This window comes from Chelmon rostratus, chromosome 19, assembly GCF_017976325.1.
Source record: "Chelmon rostratus isolate fCheRos1 chromosome 19, fCheRos1.pri, whole genome shotgun sequence".
Classification (NCBI taxonomy): domain Eukaryota; kingdom Metazoa; phylum Chordata; class Actinopteri; order Chaetodontiformes; family Chaetodontidae; genus Chelmon; species Chelmon rostratus.
This window is the reverse complement of record NC_055676.1, coordinates 9,072,158-9,090,087: the sequence shown is the minus strand read 5'-3', so window position 1 is coordinate 9,090,087 and position 17,930 is coordinate 9,072,158. Positions and strand designations below refer to the sequence as shown.

Here is a 17,930-nt window from a genome sequence, read left to right as displayed (position 1 = left end):
TTAGCCCATTAAGGAGCAAAGATGAAGACATTGTGCTGTTAGCATCCACGTGTGGTTTAGTCACGCTGTGTTGTCATGTGATTCTATTTGCTTCACATGTTTTTGAAACATGCTTTTGGATTTAGATAGCTATAGTAGCTATTCTGCATAGGACAAGGCTGAAGGGTCCGTGTCAATATATTTAAGTTGCAATCTGCAACCTCACCACTGTCTGTGACAAATTATATGACAATCCATCCAACAGTTATTGAGCCACTTTATTCAAAATCACAAATGTCAACCTCTTGATGACACCAGAGGAAAAGTCAGAGGAACACCACCATCATTAGTATTCATCCTCTGGGCACCATGCATGTCTATGCAGAACTTCATGCCAGTGCATCCAGCTGTTGTGGACATATTTCATTCTGGACCAAAGTGATGAACCAATAGCATTTACAAATACAAGCTTTGTGTGCTTGTATTTATTACATTCCACTTATTATAATTGCACTTTGTGCACCATAAACATTGTGCACATTAATCCTTTATCACTTTCACTGCACAGACAATTTATTACAATAATATCACAAAACAAGATTTAGTCAATAACATCACAACTGTCACATTATTCTTCACCCAACTGCATCTAAACAATACTCAGAAACACAGCAAGCGCACACACAACACATTAACATTCAACAATAAAAGAAACTCACTTATAAATACTAGTTGGAGTGGATCCTTGGTTTGTAATACAGAAATATTATTTGATCATAATTAAGGCCTTGGATGGAAAAACACAGTTTGAAAATGAATGGAGGAAACCCACAGACATTATCCTCAAATTAGTCTCCCTTCTGGGTTGTCGTAGCTGCTAATGCTAACAGTGTGTTGCCTAGAATGTCTCTGCTTCCCAGCTCATGGGAGAAATTCTCAGAGATATGTGAACACAAGCCTTAGCTCTTACTTTTCTGCGTAAAAAAGGGTCCACATTGTCCAATGTCAAGATTACTGGTTCAAATGAAAATAGTACAAAAGATTCAGCATCACACACTAGTATGGCATAGTTTTGTTTTCATCTTTTCTTTCCTATTTTTCTCTCTCCTTCAAATTTGATTTCTACAAAGGGTTAAACCCCTGCTTTTCTCCGATGTAAAAGCAGGCCATGTCTAGCATTAGTCTATGAACTTAGTGAAAATCTACACTATCTAGTTTTGCGATGGAAATCTCATTTCACAGTTTAACTGAGGAGAAATGAGCTAAACAGGTGCCAATGAGAACAATCCACGATTACAAAAGAAACTTTTTGTTTCATGATGTACATCTATTGTGAATTATTTGCAGTTCATGCATATTCTCACAGAAATATTAGCCTTTCGTAGCTTTGTTCCACACTCTGTTGTGGAACACTGTCAATGTCAGGTGTTCCTTATCATTGCCACAAGCCATTTTTGCGTCCCTTTTTTTTTATTTTACGGCAAAAACATCCTGGTTGAGTTCATATAATCAACTCATATTTGTACATATCAGACAGAAAACTTTTTCTTACAAATATCTTGTCAGATTCTTGAAACCTCTGATGAACACGCTTGTGTTCATGGTGAAACAACCTGTGACCTTTCAGTTGTGCTAATGTGAGTTCACCCTGAGTCTATGCAACCAGAGCTGTTTGAAAGGCTGAAATTTTATTTCCTGAGGCTTCGTTAACACAGATCAATTGTTAAGCATTTCGCAATTGAGTGCAATGACGCTACAAAGCCGTGTGTCACAGTCATAAAATGTGACCGTTCTGAACTCGTTCTGAAGCACTTGCACTGTAAGCACAGACTGATCAGAACGTCTCCTTCTGCAGACTAACGCCTTGTGGGTCACATCCTGGGTCAGAATTCAAAAGTTAAGATTCAAGGGTCATACATGGGGTTGGTGAAGTTTCCTAAAGCGCTGTGGTCGTTCTCCAGAAGAGGTCCATACGATACACGTCTGGAACAGAGAGAAAATACACTGAGAGATTAGGTTGAGTGCAGAAAAATTAAAGAAATATGACAAGGAACTCTAATATAGTCACTAACAAATATTCGATTACAGTAGTCTTGTTTACACTGGCTAATGGGATATATATATGTGTATATATATATATACATATAATATATGTATACATATGTATATATACATATGTATATATATATATGTATATATATATATGTATATACATATATGTATATATATATATACATATGTATATATGGGAAAAAAAGATACCTTGTTCTTTTGGTTAAACAAACATTTTAGAGCTGCTCTGTAGCCCGAAATAATCTAAATCATTTAATCATTTAATGAAACAGTTCTCAGTCACTACTCTAGACAGAATAGTCTAAAGTATAGCATAAATATAATCTACCTGTACATTACATTTGCCACAAAATGTCTTCAGTCGAGCTTTAGTACATTAACAGTGGCACGTTTACTGACTACAGGAGGTTCATTCAAGCTCTGGACTCACCGGATCTTGTAGTAGTACAGCCCACATAACACTAGGATGACAGTTAGGATGAACACAAAACAAATGAATGCGATACTTCCTGGAGAGAGACAGAGGAGGAGAGACGATGAGTCTGAAAATATCCATTGTTAGTGTAAAAATATGTTTTTTTTTTTCCGTTAATAGAGTGGTGATCTGTGTTTCCATGCAATATAGCATTCCTATATTTCTTTCTTTCTTCCTACTGTCCAAATGAAAAGTTAAGGGATCACCACAGTTGATTCCTTAGGAGATGTGAATGAGAGTGTTGTGATGTTCGACTCTAAACCCCAACTGTCAGCCTCATGATGGCACTACAGGAAAAGTCAGGAGGTGACATCATTAGGACTGATCATCTGGGCACCTTATATTTATGTGATCGACTGACCAATAGAGACAGACCGGCAGTGCCCTCTTGAGAGCCATGCTGCTTATAAAAAACAGCAAAATAATAGTAATAAAAAAAAATTTCAGCTTTCAGAATGAATTTGAGAATAAAACACTCCATGCAGAACCAGAAACAATCACATGTTAAACATGCCCCAAACCTCACACAACCATTCTTTGTTTAAGATTTCCAAGGTTTGACTTAAAATTGTTTGTGGCACCCAAGAGTTTCACAATTTCGTAAGTCATGCCATCATCTGAACACGCCTCACAGTTCACTGATTGGACCAACCCACGTAGTACATGTCTGACCTCAGCTGATTACACTTCTCTAAGTGACTGATTTTAATCTTGGCTGGTAAATCTCTAACTCTGTCTCAGGTAAGCCTTGATGGCCAAGCTGTCCTTTGAGTTTAAGTATTAATTAGTAAACCTTTTGTGGGAAACTTGTACAAACACATTGCTGAAGATCTATTTGTATGCGTCAGTGAGACGGAACTGAGACCCGGGAAAATGTTCAAACAGCTAAACTCCTAATCACTCATCCTACGTGGAAGCACAATTCAATCCATAAACGTGACTTTTAACGTGACCCAAATTAGGCCAACGCCTCCCGCTAAGGTCAAAGTTTGAGTAACTCAGCTGACAGATCATGAAGTAATGGATAACTTTGTTGGGTTTCAACAGTGAGCTGGGAGGATATTTTAGGGATTTTGGAAGCTCTGTTTGATCCTAAACAACAAACGAGCAGCAAGTCTTGTCTGTTTACTTGAGATTATGAATCTTTGAGCTCATTTTGCCTTACGAGTTTTATGCGTCACGGTCTTGAGACTGAAAATTTAACTTCTGGTCCAAATGAACCAACTGCAGACAGGATTCAAACTCAGTTACAGCACAAAAGCTAAAACCTGGAGTCTCTGGTCTCTTTCTCTCCTCCCTGAGTCACCTCATTCGACGTGAGTGTATGAGTGCTGCTACAGGAAATGACACGGTAGCAATGATTGGATGTCATGAAAAAAGAGGTCAGTGCGTGAACAGTTTTGTGAATGATACTGAAAATAAACTGTCAAGACAACCTTCTGTCTTCACACGGCTGCCGTTTATACAGATTCTGCCGGTAAATACTCAACCTCAAAGTACACAAGGAAGCATAAGAGGAAGGTGTTCACATATTAACCAGAGATTTATTGTTTAAGGAGGTCAAAGAGAAGGAGGAACAGATAATCTGATGCACTGCAACTGTACATTTGACCTCTTTAATCAGAGAGGTGTGATCTCCTGTGCTTTGTTGGTTTCTGTATGTGAGGCTGTGTGTTAAGCAATGTGTGTGTGACACATCACATTTGGGCTTTTAAAGGACAGACATCAGATTTTCATTACATTGACATCAGAGTTATTTTAGAATATAATCATGGTTTTGTGAGATAACCTGTAGCTTACTGGCAATATACTCAGACTGTGCTTTCAGAAAAAGGTTATGTTAGCATCAGCAAACTCCTTGAAGTTTGTGTTGGGCTGGTTCTTGAGATGTTTTATCACACTGCTTGCGTTAAAGGAGCTCTACTTTTGTCATCATCGCTTATCCTAAAATACTGTATCTCCAACCTTTTTAGAGCCGTGAAATTCGCTAAATATATTCAGGGTCCCAAAAAGTGTGAATTCTAATTCCAGTGATGCTCCGACTCCCCCTCGAGCAGCCACAGAACTTTTAAGCTTCAGTAAAATATCTCAACATCTAAAATTTTGTACAGACATTCAGGCTCCCTTCATGATGAATCATGAAAACATTGGTAGTCCCTGGATGTTTCCACCAGCTCATTGACATTTTCCATTGTTACTGAAATATCTTGACAACTATTGGATTGATTGTCTTGAAATTTGGTACAGGCCTTCATGGTCCCTATATCTTGAATTCTAATAACTTTGATCCCCTGACCATTCATTTGGCATCATTATCTGGTCTAAACTTTTTCTCCAATACTTTGATTTATGACCAAACATCTCTAAAACTAATAGCAGCAAAACACCTTTTTGTTGCCACATACCTGAGCTCAGAGCCTCAGACTTGTGTCCCTCCTGTATTAGTGTGGTAGTGTGGGTGGGACTGGTGGTGGTGCTGGTGGCTCTGGCGGTGGTGCTGGTGGTTCTGGCGTTGGTGCTGGTGCTGCTGGTGGCTCTGGCAGTGGTGCTGGTGGTTCTGGCGGTGGTGCTGGTGCTGCTGGTGGCTCTGGCAGTGGTGCTGGTGGTTCTGGCAGAGGTGCTGGTGGCTCTGGCGGTGGTGCTGGTGGTGCTGGTGCTGCTGGTGGCTCTGGTGGTGGTGCTGGTGGCTCTGGGGGAGGTACCGATGGCACTTGTGGTGGTGGTGCCAGTGGTGATACTGTCTGTGGTGTTGGGTTGGGTGGGAGTGATGGTGCTGATGAAGTTTGTGCTGGAGTTCTGGGTTTGAGTTGTGATAGATGTGGATGAAGGGGATGAGGAAGAAGATGAAGAGGACGTAGAGACAACTTCTGTTTCTGAAGTTGTCGACTCAGACGTGGTGCTTCCCCCAGCTGTTGGGGTGGGATCTGTATTGTTATTGGGCTGAGATACTGATGGCGTTGTACTGGTGAAATGAACAGTTGACATGGCAGCTTGTGTAGTCGATGACCCCACAGTCGTTTCCCCAGTGTTCGGTGGAGACGTCTGAAGGGTTGAGGGTATTGTTGAGGAGGGTGATGAAGATAATATTGTTATGGTGGATTGACCTGTTGTGTTGGATTGAGCTGGTGTCTGTGCTGTTTCTCCACAGCTTAAGAGTAGACCTGCAATTCAAGAACAAAGATGTTTGTTACTTACTCAATGTTTATCTAAAATGTAATCCATCATATAAAAGTGCATACAAGAGATATTCTTGGTGCTTTGATCGGCTTCTTTTTAATGTTTCCCAGAGTCTCTAAGGAGACAGTAGTGGAATTATTATTCATCTGTTCCCTCTGTCCTCTCTGATGGTATGTCTCATCTTTAAGGGCCTACTCAGGCTCTGAAAACAGCTGTATAATGACTTCTGTGTGGGAAGGGCTCAGAGGGAACTTTCCAAAGATTAACCCTGATGGTGTCCTCATTGTGAGTCCTTCAACTTTATTGAAGTGCAAAACTAAACTTTTGGAGTGCCCCGTAAAAACACTTGTGTGTATTTTTAGTCATGCCATCATTGATTATTTTTATTGTCTTTATTTGCTTGGAATTGCAATTGATTCCCTTTCTTTCGTTGAACCGGAGTGCTGTCGTTATTTGTATTTTTATTCTGCTGTTTTCTTTCTTGAGCAAGTTACTGGACCCTTTATCCTGATCACAGATAAATCTGAATGTGGAACATGCAGGGACTCATCTGTTGTGTGGCCACTGGAAAAAGTCAAGAAAAAATCAGTCCATGCTAAGCTAGCAGCAGGTACAGTTAGCATTCTGGCTTTGAGAAAACCATGCTAAGCTAGTGGCAGCCAGCTAGCAGAACAACTCTATGTTTGCTAATTAAAAAGGGGGAAGTGGGATGTATAATAGTTTTATTCAGGCAACCAATTCTTGAAAAAAGCAAGTGGAACCTGCAGCCTGCCCAGAGAAGTGGAAGCTATTATTATCAATATATTGATATATATATATATATATCAATGCCGATCACATAGCTGTAATGTTCCACTGTCCTCACACTCAGAATAGAATTAATCATTTTTATCTTTTATTTCAGCAGCTGTGAGTTTAAAACACAGCGTCGCCAACAACGCTCCTAGAACAAATGAAAGACCTACGAGGGGCACAGTAGTATGATGTTCTCTAGTGCAGCAGGATCATGTAAAGCCGAGTTTCATTATCAGTGTTTCAGTGAACAGGAAGTCAGGGCAGAGACAAGGTGACTCTTCTTAGTGCTGTGGTCTGTTTTGAGTTGAGTGTTTTCAGACAGATCAGAGAGAAAGCTGCTGCACAATTCTACTGGAAACGAATAAAAAAGTATTGTTGTTCAGCCCCATCCTGTGAGAAAGTCTCATTCTTTCAGAAGTGACTTAACTGATAACACATTATCCTGAGATAATGGTTTCAAAACAGCACAGTGTTCTTCACAGAGCCAAAGTCAAAGTTAATGCTCAAATCTATTTAATAGTCACTAACTTATGAAGACCAGAGGAAATAAAGGCCCTTGAACCTTGACTCCACTCCACTTGAAATATCTAAAATATTTTATCAGTAAGATTTTAGAGCTTGGCACCAAATCAAACATGAAAGAAGCATTCTAGTATGTCATAAGAGCCATCAGAGAGAGCCAGCTTTTAATAGAAATTAACTTGTGCACCGTCTTTAAATGCTGCAACTTAAATAGTGAAAAATATCACCCATTTGAATTGAAGTTGGAGAGATTTTCAACATTTCCAAGGGAGCTACATCAAATAATAAAGACACCTTTGCAATGGAGCTTCAAATCTAATCTGAATTTTTTAACTTTTTAACACGGCATGTGTGCCTTCCCTCCATCTCCTGAGCAAAAAATGTCACCATCCACGACTGCAATTCTGTAAATTATCTTGATACGTGAGATGTGATCCTCCCCATATTCTGACTTCAAGATAGAGACATTAAGGGAAATCTCTTCACATAAACAGAGAAATTAGATTGTAAGGCTGGTCGCTAAATAAAACAGCATGATTTGATGTCAGAGTGTACTTACATGTTATCAGAGTTTGCAGGCTGACCCTCACCATTGTGACCGTATATCCCCACAACACTTCTCAAACTGCGGCTCTGCGCTCTCTGGTCCCTGTGGGCAGCTGTAGTGTGTGTGGCTGCCTGTGACTGCAGGTGACTGATTACCAGAGGCTGGAGTCTGGGGGCGAGGCTACACGATGACTGAGTCACACTCAAACCCTCACAGGGCGGCGTGGCCATGGTATAACTTATCACTACAGGAAGTTGTCTGGTAGTGTACCTATAGGTGCTTAGAATGTGTTGTATATGTTATAGAATATGTTTTAGCACCATATACTAAGTATATGATTTATTTGTTTCTCTCTTTTTCTCATCCTTTCATTACTGTAATATCTCCAAAATATTATAAATATTTAGGGGGTATAGTTTTTCTCAAATAAAATCTATATAATAATTAAATTATTTGTTTTTTGTTGTTTAATTTTAATATTTGCACAAGATTAGTTAAATTACATATCAGTGGCATTAGTTGTAATTATTGATATACACCAGCAGAGAGCAGCACACACATTAAGAATATGGCCAGGGTCATAGACATGTGAAAAAGTCACTAGGATCCAGATTGATTGGGAGCATTTGGAGACTTATTTTGAATTTAACTGACAAGAAGCACTTTAAAACATAGTACATGTATATTCAGAACTGCCACAAGTAGGACCTATGACATTAAGTAGGACTTGGCCACCCTGGGGTTTAAACCCTGGGCCTTTGCATCCTCAGAGAAAGTGCTTTACTGACTACACCACCGGGGACACATGGTTTCCAAACCATCTCACAAGCAGAGACAATCATGCAAAACTCGGGAATTTTTGTTTATTTAAACATTAAACACTTACAAAAGTCAAAAAGATCACACCTCACTCTGATGGGTTCAGGCGTCAAATACTTTGTTGAAATAGAAACAGGCGTGTATACGTGACTAATTACAGCAAGACACTACTGAATGTCACATCTGAACACCATTTGGCACCCCCTAGTGGTAAAATATCCCAGGACTGCACGGCACAGCTCAGCTTTGAACAAGAGTGCCAAGTTTGGTTACCATCACTGAAGTCAATTTAGATTTCTGAGTATAGGCACAGGTATAAAAATGCATAGTTTAACACTTAATGCATAATTTGTACTTGTGGCCAGAGACTACAAGTGTGTTATTCTCGTAGTGAGTGCATCACTACAAACATAACACAGCTGTATATCAGGCTGAGCTCTCAGTGGTGGAATTGCATTGTGGGTATCGTAGGTAGAGAAATAGACTATCTCTGTTTCTGATCACATTTTTATAAATGTCAGTCATGAGCCTGTGAGAAATCGATGGAGTTCTCCTTTAACTTGTCAGCGACTGCACCATCAGGTCAATATTTCATCTCCTCTCATCGATGTGCTTTTAAGAGTTTCTGGAGAACAATGGCGCTTTATGGCACAGAGGAATAAGATATATCAGCCTTTGGATACAAACAATATACCTTATGACCAATAGAAAAATAGAGAATATAGCAACCAACTACTGCAGCTTCTATCTCAATTAAAAAAGATGGAACAGACACACCACTCTCAGCCGACTGGTTGGGGAAAAATACCCCTCCCAAACAGAATTGGCATAGAACACATGTAAGGCTGAGTAATTAAGTGAAAAACTAAATGGCAACTATTACAGTCTTTTACGATTGCTGTAGCACGATTTTGAAAACAAGGCTCGCTTTGTGAAAACACTACACACAATTCACACAACCACACACACAAGTAGCAGAACAACTCAGATCTTTTGCAAAATGAAAATCTTCATTCAAAACTATACAATAATTTATAAAAACCCAATTTTGTTACCATATACACACGGTTCATATGATGTGATTCTGTCTGAACCAGTTACACACTGCTGTGCTCAATCTAAAACACTTTGAACATTTCTACTTTTCTAATCATAGAGTCTGGGTTTGAGTTTTTTGATTGTCAGAGTGAAGTACATGAATATATTCACTAAACACAACACACAAGTCCAGTTCTGCACACTCATGAAGATGTTTATTTCTCTCCACATTGTAAAATCAGTCAGTACATCCATGCATTTCGCATGTTACACTGAAAATCAGAACAGAACAGATTCTAAATACAGTAGAGAGATGATTAGATAAAAAAGAAAAGAGACCCTGAGCATCATCTCTTGGCCTAGCTGGGTCTGGCCATAGCTCTTCATTCACATGGAGGCTTTGTCCTCTGTGACAGCGAGGGAAGAATCTTCTTGGATGGTGAATCCAGCCCTGCACAGACCTGCATCACTTTGTTCACAGGCCTCCTCCATGGCTTAAATGAGGGGGATCCTGACATAGGGCTGGAGATCATAAACCTTCTGCCGCCATGTTGAAAAAACATCTCCTCAGTGTGGTTAAGGAGGGAGAGCATGGTGGGAGGTATTGGAGTGAAAATTGTGGATGCCGATGAAACCAGTTTTGGCCCAGAGCAGATCGGTGGAAAGATATATAGTCCAGGATGACAATGATCTCATCTGCTCTGCATCCATTTGGCCTTGTGCTGTGACAAATCAGTCTAAAAATGTGAGTAGGTGGGCTGTGTTGTAAGGACCTAAGTTGTAGCAGTGTTTTGCAAAATGTGTGATACTGAGAATGTGCTTATAGTTGTGTGTATAGTTAGACTGAGATTTTGCTCCTTGAGTGTCAAGTTTCATTAACTTCATTAACTTCATTAATTGTTAAAAACTGTAATGAACTAAAACATGAAATGAAAGTTCAGTGATGGAAAAGCAGCATTGGGAGAATCCATGTTTGATTACAAGCCGAAGTGTGCAGTGAGTCACCTCTAGCCACATCGTATCAAAAAGAGCTTTCCATCCCTGGTTTAGTATGAATCAACATGAATGCTGACGAACATTTGGTATCTTTTATTGATAAAAGAATGAATCCTTCCTGAACTTGTCGTCCTTACAGCCTCTGGGTCAAGGAACAGGTCTGCAGAATTCATGACGGATGAAGACAGAAATGTCAACAGAGGGGAGAACCTTATTAATTCATGATTTGCTTTCAAAGATCGGTCCTGGCACCGACCTACAGTTGACCCTTTTAAGAGCTGGTATTCAGTGATCTAGTCTCCCGGGACAAAGAAATCACTTGCAATGCAAAGAATGTACACCAGCTGATATGTATTTTCCAAGAAGGAAAAGTATGAAGTTTTGTTTCAGCATGCCGTCTTCGGATGCAGGGACAACAAACCACTGAACTAGCAAAGAATTAAAGTGTGTGGCATTTTTTGCTGTAGCTGGCAACTGTTTTTCCAACCCAGTGAACTGTTTAAAATAAGATTCAAAATTTAGGATATTCTTATCTTCAAACCTATGTCTAAAGGTCACTTGATATTATTATGATGTGTATGATGCCTTCTGGAGCTGGTGATTAGCATGCCGAGGCTGGTGATGAGCATACTGAGGCTAGCTAGATTAGCTGCTGATTTGGCTAGTCCTTTTCTGCTTTTATATTTCATGGTGGACTGGAGCCAAAGCCAAGCAGTAGTAGCAGTATTGTTGTTGTTGTTTTTTATTTTGTGTGCATTTTGACAATTTATGTGTAGCATTGCTGCTTAGATTGTGCATGTGCACAAAATATCTTGAATTGTAGGCTGTTGAATTGAATTGTGGGCTACACCACATTTCAGACCATACAACTGCAGAGAAAATGTTATGTTTAGACCATTCGCCATTAGATTGTGCAGCTATTTTATTTATTTTTAGATTTATTTTGCAATTCAATCAGCATTCAACTGTTATATCATTTTAAGAAGCTGTAAAATAAACCTATTTTTGTAAAAAATTAATTGGATTAAAACTAAAAAATACACTGAAGTGCACTGTTGCTTGAGTATCATGCATCCTACACATTTCATGGCTCTTATAAGCAACAGAAACTAAGCAACTGTAAATTGACAAATTTTGGAGCCATTCACAGAGACGAGTGATCATTCTCTGATGTACAAAGTGACTTGTTGTCTGACATTTAAAATGAGCTGCTTTGCACTTGTATTAAAGCACCTGTACTTTTAATTCAGTAAAAATATATTCGACTTGTCTTCTCACCACTGTCACTAAGTTCACTTTCATCTGAGATGCCCCTGCAGCTGTGCTGGTTGTTGAATGGCTTGATCAGTTGGCTTGACCAGAGACTGAGAGGGAAACTTGCCATGCCATGTTGTACTGGAATTCAAGGTGCCTTGTTTTGTCAGGGAGCAGAAAGTTTGAATGTGAATGTGTAAAAAATTATTTTTTAACTTGTAAAAAATGTGGTTCAAATCCTGAGAGTTCTTGCAATGAGAGCATGAAAGTGGTTTAATCTGTCTTTCACTCAGACGGAAGCTCAGACAGGATCCCAGAAGTTGTCTGAAGCTTGCAGCGAGAACATTTTTATTGACAAACACACAACTTTGTGGTCTGACAAACATCTATTCCAGGATGGTTACACCTGTCCCCGCTTTTTATATGCTTCCTCTCCTGTCAAAGTGTCCCCGCATTAGCATTCTGCTTCCCAACATTTAATCAAATAATGTCCCAAAAAACATCTGCACTGGCTAATGACAGGGTTTTGTCTCACTGTCTTGTCAATCAATAAAGACATTATTTGCTGTTTGACTTTAAATGACTCGTCTTTAGGTCTTCAGACAGGTCTGGTTTTAACCGTCCTGTCTCTATATTCTAGAGCGGAGTTGAAATCAGCAGGGCTTTACCGGATTTGAGGTTACGCTCAGGCTCAGGTGACTAAAAGGTCAGAAATAGGGATCAGGTCATGGGATGGCATTTCTGTGTCAGAAGTGTTTGTCTGATACCTTCTGAACCCTCCTCCACACATACCTTTCCAGTTTCAGGCTAGTTTGGGCTGTGTCTGATCACTTTTGTATTTTTTTGAACTCAACCATCTGACATTCACACCAGCTTCACGCTGTGATTGACCAGATGTGTGGAAGTGAGAAAAGAGTCAGGATTTGAACTTCCCTTTCTCTCTTTTCTCATTCTTGACACAACTATTTGTCACTTTTCCTGTACAACCCTGATCCCAAAAAAGTTGTGATGCTGTGCAAAACATAAATGAAGGTGATTGTTATAATTTGCTACTCCTTTCTGACATATACCCAGTGGAAAAAAGTACAAAGTCAATATGTTTTACGGCATGAACTTCACTGATTTCTGTAATTATGTTTATTCTGAATTTGATGCAGCAACATGTGTCAACCAAGTTGGGACAGGAGCAACAAAAGTCTGGGAAAGTTGTGGGACGCTCCAAAAACACCTGTTTGGAACATTCCACAGGTGAACAGGTTGATTGGTAACAGGTGATAGTATCATGAACACATGATTGTATAAAGGATGTTACTACATGGGCTTGGGAAATATGGTAGCCCATAGGCCCAATATTAAATTGATAATTAAATAAAACGTTTTATTTCACATGTAATGTTCAAATGCAATAAGCAATATGCAAATTATCACATTTTAGAATCTGGAACAAGCAAATCTTTTGGATTTTTGTTTGATAAATGACATGGAATGAAAGCATGCCAAGAGCAGTGAGTTTGGTCTTTGCGATTGTCTGTGTTCAATATGTGAGTTGTTTGAAAGTTGGCTGTAGTTCATGTTAAAATCCAGAAGAGAGCAGCATATTCATCTCTAATGTAGCCTGAATTTCAAAACCAGTGAGGTCATAGATGAAAAAAAAAAAAAAAAAAAAAAAAAAAAACATCCTTGCGTTGGTCTCTAGAGCATTAGCCCGGTGTGAGTTCCTACAGTACATGTTGGGAATATTATGAATGCCACAGATTAAAAAACATACAATACTTAAAAAAATCTCAGAAACTTCTGAGTGTATTTTGGTTTTAAGGTGTTAGCTTTTTGGATGATGTCCGGCAGCATCACAGAAGAAAAGTCCTGAGGTGATCCTGTCTCCAGAGCATTACCTCTGTGTGCTACTGCTCTGAAACAACAAATACATTTGGAAAGAAATGTAGTTTTTCATCAATGTACTGTTGAAACATTTTCATTGAATATTTGCAAATTCTCAAAATACTGATCCTACATGCGTCAGCACTGTGCCTATTGATGCACTTTGATACTGAAGAAAACTTTAAAATGTGATGATTTTTGGGCAAGTTCTGCAGTTATAAAGAGCGTCTTTTTTCAGTGATTTCTCTGCACATTTATGTACATTACGCATAATAGACAATGGACGTAATGATATGCACAGAAGGTGAAAGTCACATCAAAGCTAAGAATATCATGTTTGTGTTCAGATTTGATTTTGACTCAATGAAGGACTGTTATTTTTGTTTGGGTGCCGGGGGTTTTAAAGTACCTCACCTTCCACCATGAACTGCCTGTCACAGCCGCTGTCGCTGCTGACCACGTAAGTAAGAGGGCCAAAACCATAGTACATGGTTAGTATCCAACTTGTCCGAACAAGATATCTGTCTGCATGCAACATTAAAACTACTAATGTTTGCCTTCTGCTCTGCGTTTTTATCAGAAGATTCAATAAAAATGTGTAGTGCTGAAACGATTCATTTATGAACTGCTCAGTAAATATAGAACATTTATCAACAGTCATATTAATAATTCAGTTGTTCAGTAAAAAAAATGGGAGAAGCTACAGGAATAAGACCTGCACTGCACTGATCACCCTTAAATGCACCATAAAGTTGAGTGGGTCAGCATTGTTTTCACTGATAAAGGCCAACAGTATATGAGGTTTACATACACCTCAGTGGGAGATGAGAATAATGGACACCTCATGCAGTGACCTCGCTGTGACATACTCCCTCCGCTCCCGACCGATTGCCTAATTAATCGACCTGGCTGCTGATAGCCCTGAATTACTTTGCAAAGCAAATGAGGACAGCCGCCGTGCCACTGAAACCTCTGTGGGGAAGGGCAGCGCAGGAGGGGCTGGCATGAATGAATAACAAGACGTATACTTCTGTAATATGTGAGGAACGACTTCACATTTCTTTCTGCGTTTGATATTGACAGTCCTAGAAGGTACAATAGGTGATGAGGAGCTCAGAGAAGCAGCGGGTGGAGTTTTGTGTTCCTCTACTGCAGTTTGACACAGGTGGACGTTTGGTTTTTCTGGAGGTCGAACCAGCGCCCACACAGTCATTACGACCGTTTTTGAAAAACGACCATTTTTTAAAAGAATTTTTTTGCTTTATGCAGCAGAGGAGGCGTGTTGCTGCTCCACAATACAGAGAGGGTACAACATTAAAGGGTTTTTCAGGTGCCACTTTATCAATAGAATAATAGGGGTAATTATCTCTGGAGTGGAGAAAGGTCTGCAATTTAAATGGACTATTTGATTGAGGTTGGAGTTTAGCCACCACTAGATTAAGTCCAGAACAGAGGTGTAAATCGGTGTGTGTGTGTGCGTTTTTCTGTGTGTATGTACACTAAAATAAGAAAAAAAGAGTTTGACAGAGCAAACAACACCTTTTGCTAACCCTGTAGCCTCAAAATGTGAAGCCTGTCCTCAGGGTGGCACTAGATGAAGGAAAAGGGGTCAACCTCCGGGGAGCATGTATGTGCTTAGAGATCTCAGAAGATTCTTAAGTGAATCTTTCAGTATTGTGTAATCTAAAATTGGGCCTCAACTCTGCACAAACTTGACATGTCGATTTGAGATCAGTGCCAGAAGAGTGTAGGAGATTTGTCCTCTCGGGGGAGGATTATCAACATCAAATTTCATGAAACTCTGGTAATTATTATTTGAGATGGAAAATCTCATGGAATAAAGCGGCAGTGGCTTGGCAGTGGCACTAGAGGAAGGTCAGAGGTTCATCCTCTGGACACCATCAATAGCCTTATCAAGTTGTCCAGGTGTCTTGTTCTGGTGTCCATGTAGCATGTCCGATTTTCACGTGAGACACTGGGCTATTGTAACATGACAACAGGTCACAGTGAAAGTGCACATCTCTGACATGCATCTCGGCTGAGGCTGATGGGAATATGATTAGTTCCGCAGGTCATTAATGTGGTTTGACATCGTGCATTCTCTTCTGGCAATAATGTTCACGCTGAAAATCAGTTTGTTAGGCGTCAGTGAACCCTTCCTTATTTCAGAAGAAGAGACAGAAAATATCTAAAATCATTTTGAGTAAACTGAAAGAACCAAAAACTCTGTAACATGAAAAAAACATAAGTCGTGCACTTTTACAGTCACTTGCTTTATTTACAAGTTACAAATTATGTTCTATTCCACATTTCCTAACCAAAATGTTGTATGTATATTATCAAAACTAAATAAAGTGAGTGTAAATAAGCAGCAGAGTGCAGGACTCATGGCTCCTTCTCTTTTCCTTGCTTTAAACTGGGTTAAAACAAGACCTGAAATCAGATCCATCCTGTCATTTGCACATGTGTGTTTGTGTGTGTGGGTGCCTCACTGATCCCTAGAGGACTTATCCAAAGCCCATGTCATGTTGTGAAATATTCATTTCTAATATGTAATCTCACCAATATATGCAGTGGGTATTTTCAGCTATAAGTCATGCAGGTCACATGCTTTTTAAGCACACAAACATGTTCCCACTGTAAAACAGACACTTGAATTCTTATTGCCTGATTTAGAATGTTTGATATGTTAACAGCAGAAATCAATTCAAGAAATTCGAATACAGAAAGTTCTGCTAAAGCTAAAAATAAACTACATTTCCAGTGCATAGAAATATCGGCTCAAATGTCAAAAGGTCGCATAGTTCTCTTGTGCAGGTTTGCCTCACTGTAAGTGATTTTGCACATCATACAGCTGCTCCCCGCTGCAGCATTCCCAGCTCTGAACATCTAAAAAAACACCCGGCAATGTTGTTGCTCTTTACAGCGTACAGACGAGTCAGCTAAGCCCCTTCTGCTCGCGGTTCCGGTCTTTGCAATCGCACGAACTTAATGAGCCAGTGACCTTTCACAGCATCACTTTGCACAGACAGGCTACTACTAAGTCAAAATCCACACAGCCGTACCAGATTGCGATTTGCATTTATATTGATGATTGATGCAGGGGTGGTCGCGGAGGGTGCAGTCTGGACACAGTCAGATAGAATGACATATTGGATCATTTGGGTGCCTTTTGGTCTCCCCAGCCAGGCTGAAACCAGACAACACTTTTTCCTGTTTCACACATTGTCTTGATGAAGTCCCGAAGGTCTTTTGTGTGGTCGATGATGATGACCAATCAATAGCTGCTGGGAGAAGATACCAATATGAGGAGTGCAGGGACATTATTGAAGAGTTTTGCTCTTTCTCACTTTGCTAATGACAAAAAAAAGGGTTTTATACCTTAACCAATAAGTGCAATAATACACCAGCATAACACAACCCTAAAGCAACTAAACCAACTTCATGCATTGTAGTATAGCACAATTGTCAGCACGAAGCAACATCCAATATCATGAAACAGCGACCTGCTCATGTTTAAGCAGCCCGACGCCTTTAGGTTGTTTCAGAACCACGGTTTTACTAATCATTTACTCAAACCAAAAAGCAGACAGACGCAGTAAGCGACTGGCAAGGTGAACGTGCTTTTGGCAATGGTCAGAACGATTTTCTCTGGCACTTAGCATTTTTCATCCTGACAAAAAACTTGGAGCCATATAGGAGCATTCTGAGCATACAGCTACAGTTATGCATTGTAACGCTTGTGTCTGGTTCCATTTACCAACACTCTCCTTCATTGTCCTTGAATTTAATGGTTTTGTTTTGTGCTACATGCTTGTTAACTTAACCTGCCATATGCTAATTAGAGTCCTATTTGATCTGTAGCTGTGAGATGTCTCATATTTTATTAAAGTCTCATTGTTATATCAGTCCAACCCAATTATTCTTAATTGGTTGATTTTAATTGACTGAATGAGACTCCCCAGGACTTGAACACTGTATAAATAAATCCTGAACACCTACTGGTTCACAAGTGCTCACACACACACACACACACGCGCGCACACACACATGATTCAGTGGTACGTTTACCTTATCTTTTAATCACTCTCACACCTTCCTTATGACTTTTGATTTCATTTAATAACTCCCATGAAGTCAGAGATTTGAGTGGACATACAGACAGGCCTTAAGTTACGTGTTTTTTCTCTATGAACACATTTAGGAAAGGCTTGAGATGATTGCTCCAGTAGTTTTCCTGTTGTGTTTTTTTTTTCCATATGGAAGTAGTCATGCGAGCCTCTCTATAATGTGAAAACCTGCTAACCCATGGCAGGCCGGCGCAGACTGGCAGACGGTAGCAGTGGGTAGTGCAGTCTGTTCCCTACTGCAGAAATG

At 39.7% G+C, this 17,930-nt stretch overlaps 1 protein-coding gene across 1 annotated transcript; it reads right to left on the bottom strand.

Annotated features, from left to right (window-relative positions):
- Positions 1-239: 239 nt before the first annotated feature.
- On the bottom strand, positions 240-7,702 carry LOC121623087 (cell wall protein DAN4-like). Its single transcript, XM_041960228.1, has 4 exons — positions 7,581-7,702; positions 4,933-5,688; positions 2,483-2,561; positions 240-1,962 (listed from the first exon to the last, which is right to left on the bottom strand). Exons 1-4 carry the CDS (start codon positions 7,612-7,614, stop codon positions 1,884-1,886), a joined length of 948 nt encoding a protein of 315 aa, XP_041816162.1. The 5' UTR covers positions 7,615-7,702; the 3' UTR covers positions 240-1,883.
- Between the last annotated feature and the right edge of the window lie 10,228 nt (positions 7,703-17,930).

What these genes read in the sequence shown, in the direction of transcription:
- LOC121623087 (XM_041960228.1), bottom strand. Translation starts at nt 7,614, where the DNA reads ATGGTGAGGGTCAGCCTGCAAACTCTGATAACAT. An exon ending in CCTGCAAACTCTGATAACAT is followed by an intron (nt 5,689 to 7,580) that starts GTAAGTACACTC and finishes CTTGAATTGCAG; the next exon opens with GTCTACTCTTAAGCTGTGGA. An exon ending in CTGTACTACTACAAGATCCG is followed by an intron (nt 1,963 to 2,482) that starts GTGAGTCCAGAG and finishes TCTCTGTTCCAG; the next exon opens with ACGTGTATCGTATGGACCTC.